We start from the raw sequence: 10,670 nt of genomic DNA, 5'->3' as shown, positions 1-10,670 counted from the left end.
AGCTATGCTTGTTTGGGTTGGATGTAATAAGAGGGATGTAATAAGAGGGGTGTGTCCACTTTTACTCACTTACTTAGGCACATGTCAAGTTCTATCAAACAAATGCCCTACACGGCAGTTAACATGCAGTATCCAATTAAAAGAGGATTACCAGTTAGATCCGAAACGAACTAGAAATTATTTTTATACCAGATTCTTTCCAGAAAATCAAACTGTAAATCTATATTGGACGTTATTTGGATGCCGTTGGAATCTAGGCTGCGAGAGTAAGCCACAAAAACAAAATGGCAAGAAAAAGTCCTCTTATTTTATCGCGTTACTTGCTACTTTTTTCTGTACTTTACAAGACTATTGGAGCCTTTCTTGACTGCCATCAGGAACGAAATTTGGCCAGTCACGGCAAACGCAAATCACGCAATAAATCGACCAATCAACTGGAAGCAAGAAGCGTGCAACCGATCGCGACGCCAAGCGCGGGAAAATCCACGCGTTGCCCGCGGCCGATTGTGATTGGTTTTCTTTTTACCTTTAATTGGCTAAAGAAAAAGATATCTTTCAATCCATTTTTACTCGAATCAGTTCAAATTTTTTAACATTGAAATTCGCGCTATAGATTAATTTATAATAATTACTTTTCATCCAGATTTTATATTATCTTTTATGCCTTAGCATTCTTGTTAACTGCTCTTTCGTTGAGTCTTGTGTCGTCATAAATAGTAAAATTAATAAATTTCAAATCCATTACGACCGGTTCTACTGGCAAATCTCGCCAAGCGTGCCTCAACTTCCTTGGATAATGAAGACTGTTTGTCAAAATGTCTCTGAAAGGTTCTTTTTCACGGAGTTTTGCTAAGTACGCGTTCTTCCAGATCGGTGGAGTTGCTTCCTTCGCGGAAACTCGTCTTTCATCACCGGAGTTTCTTACGTTACCACGCGTGAACTTGGAACGTGAAGTCACGCGAGGACAAAAATCACCCGAGGGAGTCGTACTGAGGCTTCGGATGTAACTCATCCGACTTGAATAGCCACTATCTTGAGGCGGTGTCATCGAGCTTGTTTTTCTTGAACTGATCGACTGAAAAATAAACTCTTCATCTTCTGTTTCATCGAGAATGTCTTCCTCGCTGTCGTTATCTTCGATTCTTTTTTCACGCGCGGCAATCATCGCGCTAAATGAGTCCTTGCCGCTCTTCAATTCGCGTGCGTCACTTGCACGATGCTCTTTCAACGCGTCTGCCCTTTGAAGAAGTTTCCAGCATTCCTTACACAAGTTAGGGCCTAGCAATTCGCAAAAATGTCGACACGCCGTATTTCCTTGACCACTTCGCTCCCTTCGTTCACAGAGAAGCTTACTACGTGAGTTTCCGGTCGCACTAGGGACGCGGCTGTAAATTTTCTTGGCATAAAACCCTCTTTCATTTTGAGGTAAGGTCCCTGATGTTTTTGTGTCGCGTCGAAAGCGAGGATGATGAAACATCCACTCAGGATCCACGACTGGATCGTGTAGAGTTATCACTTGAAATTCAGTTGAACTAGATGTATTTGGAACGTGCGTTCGTCGCATAAATGGTCTGTGTTCCTCGTAGCGAGGTCGTCTTAAAGTTACCATCACTGTGTCCCTTCCACTTCCTGACTTTCTTCAACACTTGCGACACATCTAAGGACTGTCGCCTCGGTATCACTGAGCCCTCAGTAAATATTTTAACACTGTCTTTGATCCTGCTGTTTGAAATCGTTTGAGGACGTTAGTTTTTCCACTCGATCAAGCAGACAACAAATGCCTTATGCATGGCAACAGTCACATCTGAATCATGTGTCGATTTCTGACCCGTAAAACGCACGTTTCAAATTACAAAGAAATTCGATCACTAGACCAGAACACTATTCTTGAATGACGTTTCGCTGGCGGCTGAAACCGGAAAAGAACTTACCGAATCGCATGTTTTGTTAACGTAAACTTGGATGCGAAGGTATGCTGAACAGAGCTTATTCAACCGATTCACAAAAAAACACAAAACAAAACAAAAAAAAAACGTTTCTGTCAATCATGAATAAGATTTGTTTTATAACACGTGTAACTATAGTCGCCTTCGTTGCAGACGGAAATTTAATCCTGTAAATATAACCAGCGGTATGTAGCGTGGCTAGAGATAAGTTCTATCTATTCAGTGATAATTGGACTTAATTGTGTTACATCATGCCGTCGGCACAATGGTTCGGGGGAGAGGGGGGGGGGGGAGGACAGGAGGTGGCGACCCTGTATTAAACGGGGATTGAGTCACACAAGGGAGGGGAGAAATGGAAAGTAGAATTGCGCAATGTTTCGCGATCACAAGTGAGGAGACTGCGGCATACTAATAAGGCAGAATTGGGAAACTTTATGCACACTACCCCAACCCCTCAACTGCCAATGACAGCACTGCTTCTGGGACAGACTTCCTTCTAGGAAAGTTCTCTTAATCAAGACAAGCGCTACATAGCTAGCAATCTGTTCCAAGATGTTTTTGTTTTTCCTTTCTCTAATTGATGTCACACTTGAACAAGTAAGTGCCCATAGTTTTTTTTCTCTAATTAAAGCCACACTTGAACAAGCAGAGAGCCAAAATCTGAGCGGAAGTCATCTTCAGAGTCAAGTGAATAGTGTTCGTCAGTCGATGATGTTATAAGTCTGGTCCGTTGAACGTTTTTCAGGGAGGACTAGGCACTAGTAGTTTTTAAGATGTTTTCACAAGGACCACCTGAAGGACCCTACCCCAAAAATTTCAGGATTTAGAAAAAGGCTCCAATTATACATTCCTGCCATCTTGCAAAAAGAAACACAAATCTGCAAGAAGATTCTGGAGCTATTTTTCGAAGGGACAGAATTTCCAGCCACAAAGCACAAGGCACAGTTCTCTATTTGTACATGTTTATTATTTTTTGCACAACAAAGTGGCCCTTTAAGATCTCATGCCACCACTGCCTCCACCAGGGCGGAAACTCTGAGTAGCGTTGATTGGCTGAGTCACTTGCAGGTTAGAAATGTTTCCAAAATCCTGAAATAATGAAAGTAAGGAACTAGCAGGTTACTTTTGCTGCTTGTTGTTAAGGTTTCTGTATACCTTTAGAGCTGTCTCGTGTCCAAGCAATGTAATGCATCCAGTACTAAATCCTCATATCATATTAAAGTTTATAGAGCTGGCTTTTAAAGTATACCAAGAATTTTGAAATAAAAGTAATTGTTGAATTTTCCATGACCTCTAAATGCCAGCATCCAAATCACCTTTTGAAAGCTGCAAGTCAAGGGAAATTTTGTTTTTTGCCAATGTAATTTGTTCCTCAGCTTCTGGACCCAAAGCGCTTAAGAAATGTGTCTGTGTTTTGCTACATTTAATTGCAGTGAACATTTTTGAAAAAGGATTTTAAAAAAGTAAGGAGTTATCATACAAAAATTGCTCTCAGAGAAAAAAATATTTTGAAATAAAAAATTCACAGACAACTTTTTGTAGTTTATATGTTAAACTACAATTGTAGCTACCACCCAAATTTGAGGGCAAATGAAGAAATTCTCTTTGACTTGTAGTTTCCAAAGGGTGATTTGCACGCTCAAATTTACATGTACATGTAGAGGTTGTCAAAAATTCAACAATTCATTTTCTTTCAAAATTCAATGATCTTTAATATAATATAGGGGTGTAGGTATCTACAGTTTTTAAAAACTGAATGCACCTCTCACTTGGACATGAGACACCTCTAGAGGCATACATGTACAGTAACCTTAAGTGCAAATTTCATTTACTTTCAAGACTATGTGAAAAAAAAAAAACACAACAAAAATCTTCAAACAAAAAGTCCAAAAATTGAGTGAAAGTATACTCAAGGTTGAGAATGAGTCTTCAGACAGAAAGTGTCTGGAATTATGACTTCACAACCAGATTTACAATTTTTAGTGATGAAGACTGTGATCAAATGTTCCAGCATAACATTTTTGGAATGTCTTTGGTTTGCTTGTATTTATTGTCCATTCCACTATCTTATTTTGGGAGAACAAGAAAGGGGTTGTTGGGAACATTATGTTAATCTCAAAAAGACTTTCTTGACTGAAGTTAGAATTCCCTGAAAACTGAAAAATGTAAATTGCTGCCTGAATTTAGAATTCCCCAATCCTTGAAATATACATGTACATGTCACAAATATTGCTTTCCTTGACCGGGGGACCCCTGCTATTTTCAACATCAGAAAATAAAATATTGTTTACGATATGGTGGGAAATATGCATAGAAAATGCAGATATCAAAGTTGTCCCAGGAATAGATGAAGACAATGGAGACACTACAGATATCCCTGGAAATTATGGATGATAACCCTTACAAGCGGTCTTTGAAGGAAGACAATGTACATACATAATATCAGAACAGTCACTTACCAAGACTTTCAACATTTCTTTGGTGTCTGGGTCAACCTCAATGATATCTTGCTCAATGGCAGACACCTGCATGAGGAAAGCACCCATGAGCATGAACAAAACCAGTAAAACAACATCAAGAGTGCTTCTGGTAGCCAGGACTCTCGTTAAGTTTTGAGTCACCGGAGACCTTGGTCTTGGTAACAAACTTGAAAAGTACCAATGTAAATAATACACACAGAGACCCATTGTTCTGCTTATTAAGCTTTCTGTAGTTGCCATTGCATTTTGTGTAAGGTCACTATTTAAAACCATGACTCATGAAATATACAAAAGGCTATTTTTTGAGTCAAATCATAGGTATCTTTCATGCAGGGGTATTGTTGGGCAGGCGAATAGATAATTTTGTTTACAAGTGCAAAAATGAGATTTGGCTATAATTATGTCCCATTCAATATCAGTCTCACCCTACAATCTAATCCTGCTCACCTCTGGTACATAGTTGTCCCTTCGTTCACGTTCCTCCTCCTGCAATTTGATGGAAATTCCACGCACAGCACCCTTCTGGATACGCTTCATCAGATGGGTGACAAACCTATGTAAAAGAATAAAATAATACAACAATCAAGTGAGCTGTTGATTTTTTTAAACAATCATACAGACCAAGCTACCTATAACATGTAAAAACATTACTGTCTTTGTCCCGCTGCCCTAGTGTTAAAGGAGCTCAGTTACACACAAAAAATAGGGCTCAAAAAAAGTGCCATTTAGTAGTCTACATGTAAGACAAGGAGATTTTCCTGCTGGGCAAGTAACTTTTCATTGTCACTTGCCCAATGAACAAGAGCCCAAGCTAGTTGTCTGCCAACTAAATAATCAAAAAAAATAACTAAGCCTTGCCAAAGGCAAGCAAAATTTGAGAGCTGCGAGTCCGAAGGGCAAGCTAGAATTCAATATTTTATCTAGAAAGTAAAATGGACAGAATGCAAAGTGAAACTGAATTTTTAACATAAAATCACTATAGATTGCTCGTGAAATATCCAGAATCTGGGCATCATTCTAATGTAAGAATAATAGTGCTGTTTTCAGCGCTAATACAAATAAGAAAATAGCCCAAAGAAAATGTGTGCTTATTGGTTTAAAATTGTGAAACACAGAACTAGCAGGAGCTGTTGACGTACATGTAATGATGATGCGAGAAAAGGGAATTTACATTTTTATGATCAAAGTAAACCAGGCTTGGTCAATTGATAAACCAATAATCTATATCATAGATAACATTCAAAGATTGATATTGATTGCTGATAGTAATCAATAATGACTGATTCATCGATTGTTATTGATTGATATCAGAAATTAATTTTGTCCTTTTACAAGTTACACTGATAAAATGTTTGACAAAATTTGTCTGCAATGGTTTTATTGAGTCATTTTATCATAGCCTGGGAATCTTTTACATGTACAATCATCAACAAAATAACAAGAACAGCAAAAACTAACAGAAACATTTTGGGATAAATTTACATCTTTGTTTGCTAGTTTAAGACACCACAGCAAGTTAAGGCCAGAGTAGCAGTGTAAAACATTCCAGTCTTATTGTAGCATTGGCATTAAGATAAAGCAAAATATACAACAGATGTCAGTGTTCTAGTGATTTCCGTTATTAGCATTAGGATAAAAATGTAAGAATAGATCTCAGAGTAGACCAAAAGAAAAATATAATCTAGTAACATACACTCTTTTTTACAAGAATATTGCTTTTCTGGACGAGGCTGAATATTCTTATTTTTCTGCCAATTTTAAGCTGAAAATATTCTTGTGAATACTGTTAGATTACAAATGCAACATATGACATTCCTGTTTTCAAATGTATTTGGAGTTTGGAAGGTGTTAAAGAAATTTGGGATTTAGCCTGCAGGCATTTAAAGCCTGATACGATGCACACAACTTCTTCTTCTTCTAGTATTACATAGAGCTAGTGCTGATTTTGTTGCTCTTTGTAGTTATTATCGTTTTTGTTTTCTTTTTTTTCAATCAGTAACAGATGATATTTCTGAAGACAGGAATTATCGATTGTTGTCGATTATTGCCAATCAACAGCAGTAGATGAATAATTTTCTCTGTGAGTTTGATTGTTATTGATTGCAGATATCAAGCGATAGCAATCAGTGATTGACACTGATTGATATCAATTTCTATTAATTGACTAGGCCTGGAGCAAACAAGTTGTTTTCTTGTTTTGTCTTGGTATTTTCTAAAAGAAAACAAAAACAAGTTCTCAGAGTTTCTATTGAGTTCTAGAAACACTCATGAGAGTTTGGGGGGAACTCGAAAAAGCTGTGGAAAAACTCACCTCTCAGCTCGTGTTCCCACAGCATTTCTTGTTCTCCAAAACTTCCACTTGTGTTTCTATTAAACAAATGCTATGCTCGTGTTCCCTCAGAAATGCTGTGGGAACACGAGCTGAGAAGCAAGTGTTTCCACAGCTTTTTTGCATTCTCCCATCCCATCCCATCCTGATGGTCTTAGTTTGCAGTGAAATGGTCACAGCAAAACTTTTTGAACACTCACTTTCCAGCTTCTAGGCCGAAATATAGCCCCCCTTCACTTTAAGACTGAAAGACTAGCCGAGACCGCCTTACGCGCATCGTGATTTTGACCAACATTGGCTCGATTTTCCGGAACTTGGGGGATATTTTCCAGTCCCGGGGACTCTAAACTAACTTCTGATGGCCTTGGTTTGCAGTGAAATGGACACAGCAAAACTTTTTGAATGCTCACTTTTGAGCTTCTGGGCCGAAATATAGCCCCACTTCACTTTAAGACTCACAGAGTAGCCGAGACCACCTTGCGCGTCGTGATTTTCACCAACTTTGGCTCGATTTTCTGGAACTTGGGGGATATTTTCCAGTCCCGGGGACTCTAAACTAACTCCTGAGGGCCTTGGTTTGCAGTGAAATGGACACAGCCAAACTTTTTGAACGCTCACTTTTGAACTAATTATTAGATTACTCGCTCTCAATTTCTATCGCATGATAGACGATGAGGGCACAGCCATAGTCAACTATCATGCATAGAAATCGAGAGCGAGTAACCTAATTGTCTTAGTGTATATCTACTAGTCGTTCAAAACTTCATCTAAAACCTTTTCACAGTCACCTTGAAAATGCAAAGAAGTGGCCATCATTTTGTTAATAAGCGCTCACTGTTTTGCTACTCACTAACTACAACAGGATAGATAGTGAGTATCGTAGCCAATCAGAGAATGGCATTTGTGATAGAATGCTAGTAGATTTATACTAAAACTCGATAGAACCACAGAACATGTTTTCTATTTCTTAAACAAAAATCAGAAGTGAGAAATTATAAGTATTTGGTAAGCTCTTACCCAGCAATTTTGTTTCTTAGTTTCTTGCTTGGGATGATGGCAATGTCATCACAGACACGCTTGTTGGTATGGAAGTCAAGGGTCAGACGTGGATAATATTTCTCGATAATGACTCTTGAGGCCTTTTTCACAGTCTTGGTCCTAACACGACCCTGCAGGCAAGACAATAGTCACAATAAATAGACTGTTGAAGCCATTATTTTGCTATATTTCAGAAATCAAATCGTTAATTGTAAAAGTTTCTCCAGCTTAACTGCTAACCACAACATTTTCAAGTAGTAAAAAACAAAAATATTCACAAAATAATTATTATTGTATACAAATGCCTTAAAATGTCTGTGATATCGGTTACAATGTAAACAGTTCGTTTTACTACATGTAAGTGTAGAAAACCCCAAATACCAAGTCTTTCAACTTCAGGTTCTTCGACAAACTAGTCTTAAAATACAGTTTGACTCAAGGCACTACGGAAAAAAGTTTGGATAAGCTATAAACATAAAGCCAGTGAGTAAAATTATGTGCCAAATTATAGTTCTAGTGTCTTCATCGCATATGAACTACCATGGCCAGTATTAGCGAAGTTTTGAACATTCGAAAGCCGTGCAAGACGAAAATTCTCGAAACACATCATCTACAGAGCTACATTAAAACGACATCACGATAATACTTTCATTATCTACAGCCCAAAACTAGTCTGATTTAATATGTCTGCAACAATACAACAGAAACTAGGGATCCCAGAAAGAGCTATCTTGACATGAAATTATACGAAAACTCAAAAACGATATTTTGACCACACTGCGAAATTATGGTACAGCGACATTCTGTCATAAAATAGATAGATCATTGATCTTCGTGAAATTCAGAAGATACGTGGAAAAGAGGTAACTTTAGTGACGATGGCACCGGATTGTTGTCATGAAATCAGAAACCCACCATCTTTGAATCGAGGAGAAAGAGAGAGGAAGATACCGTGGTGCTTTGCGACTATGGCACCGAAACAACCGCTGCTCACCTTCCATAATTTTGCGGGCTCTGGTAGCTCCAAATCGGTTTTTCAGGTACAGACGGGGTAAAACGTTCGTGGAAAACGAAAATAGCTTCAAAATATCGCGAGATCGAAATATCGGGGTAATAATTAAAGCGAAACAAATCCAAAGGAACCAGCTTTTGGTTCTTGTTGTCCGAAGATATCGATCGACATCAGGATTTCAAGGGTGATAGGCTCACGGTCGAACCTATGAACGTTGTTACTGATATTTAGCTTTATTCTCGTCTATGGTTTCCTGATTTTATTATTATTATTACTATTATTATTATTATTATTATTATTATTATTATTATTACTATTATTATTATAAGTCCTTAAAGTCATTATTATTATTATTATTACAACATGAACTACAATAGGACAATAAAAGGAGATACAAAAGATAATACAGAAGGCAATAGTGTGTGTTACAAAAATACAAACAAAAAAAGAATTACAAACTTTTACAAAGTACAGCATTTTGAGTGGGTACGTTGCAAAAAAAAAAAAGAAACAATTACTAAATTAAGAATTAATTAAATAAATTAATAACTTAACGAAGAAAGTAAAATGAGAAAAACTCAAATAAAGTCTTTCCACTTTTTGTTGAAATTGTCAGAGGTTTCATTTTTAACTGCTATTTGTTGTGAAGTGTTTAATTTGTTCTTAAGTAAAGAAGGAAAGCCGTCAAAGGGTACATCATCGCTGTCTTGGATAGTGCAAAAGATATAATACTTGGCCACCAAGGTGACATAGTTTAAAATGTCTTTTGATTCTGTGGTGTTATCATGCCAACCAAAAGGATATTACGTTCGATGAGAGTTATTATGTTTTTATGTTTTCAAACCACCAATTTTGAAATGCAGACCAGAAATTGGAAATTACAGAACAAAGGTAAAATAAGTGAGGCAATGTTTGCGGTTGCATTTTGCATAGCTGACAGATTTGAGAATCACATAACTTCATACGGAAAAGGGAACACCTAGTTGGAAGTATGTTGTGGATAATTTTATATTGAAAAATTTGAAGCTTTGTTTCGAGCGTGGCAACAAAGGGGAGGCTATCGTTTCCTATTTTGTTATAATTCAAAAACTTTTAAAAGTAACCGGTCATTTGGGGTCGGCATTTCCTTTTATATTAGCTCTTTTAGAGGATATGTTTCCTGCTGATCGTAGATTAAACGACCGCTGCTTTCATCCTTTAAGGCAGGGATTTTTTTCATATTTTTTCCTTCCGCGATTAATGAGTTCATTCATACCTGCCCAGGTCTTCTTCATGCTGAAAATATTCCATTGAAAATAGTTATGAAAATATTGTTTCTTACTTAGTCTAATTAGAGTTGTAATTTTATTTCTATTTAGTGACAGGATCGAAATAAAAGGTCTTTGGCCTAGATTAGCCCAGGCTACCTGCGGGTTCGCGCTGTTGCTATTATCAAGCATTTTTAACTTAATCTGTTTATCTATTTCTGTAAAAATTGTAAACATGTGAGTCATAGTAGTAATAAAAGTTGTTGTTGTTGTTGTTTCGCTAACCGAAATATTGGGCAAATATATTCAACTTTGATACTGCTTGAAGAACTCTGATGCAGGTGAACAGAGGTCACCGGAAATTCAGTCAAAAAGCAACAGAGAGGATTACACAAAAGCTTTAAAAATATCAATCATCGATCGAACACTGGAAGCAGTATTTTCAGCTACATTCAACTAGTTGGTTTATTTTTTATTTTATATTTTTTATCTGTCTCGATCCCATGAATTCAATCAAGATGGTTATTTAGAGCATTTTCGAGGTTAAATGTTAATTTGGAGTTAGCTATGGTTTAGGCACGAAAAGCATTTCTCCAGATTCTCTCGGACCAGACTCTA

At 37.3% G+C, this 10,670-nt stretch overlaps 2 protein-coding genes across 2 annotated transcripts; both read right to left on the bottom strand.

The window, feature by feature from the left end:
* Positions 1–285: 285 nt before the first annotated feature.
* Positions 286–2,049, bottom strand: LOC149107536 (uncharacterized). Its single transcript, XM_089295383.1, has one exon. The coding sequence runs from the start codon at positions 1,607–1,609 to the stop codon at positions 659–661; it is 951 nt and encodes a 316-aa protein (XP_089151509.1). The 5' UTR covers positions 1,610–2,049; the 3' UTR covers positions 286–658.
* An 842-nt stretch (positions 2,050–2,891) lies between these two features.
* On the bottom strand, positions 2,892–8,756 carry LOC110068870 (small ribosomal subunit protein eS17-like). The gene is made up of 5 exons (XM_020776283.2): positions 8,709–8,756; positions 7,773–7,924; positions 4,874–4,979; positions 4,406–4,471; positions 2,892–3,035 (listed from the first exon to the last, which is right to left on the bottom strand). Exons 1-5 carry the CDS (start codon positions 8,709–8,711, stop codon positions 2,940–2,942), a joined length of 423 nt encoding a protein of 140 aa, XP_020631942.1. The 5' UTR covers positions 8,712–8,756; the 3' UTR covers positions 2,892–2,939.
* Positions 8,757–10,670: the final 1,914 nt, after the last annotated feature.

This window comes from Orbicella faveolata, unplaced genomic scaffold (genome assembly GCF_042242905.1).
Source record: "Orbicella faveolata isolate gen_17 unplaced genomic scaffold, um_ofav_v1 contig_26, whole genome shotgun sequence".
NCBI lineage: Eukaryota > Metazoa > Cnidaria > Anthozoa > Scleractinia > Merulinidae > Orbicella > Orbicella faveolata.
This window is presented reverse-complemented; position numbering and strand designations above follow the sequence as displayed.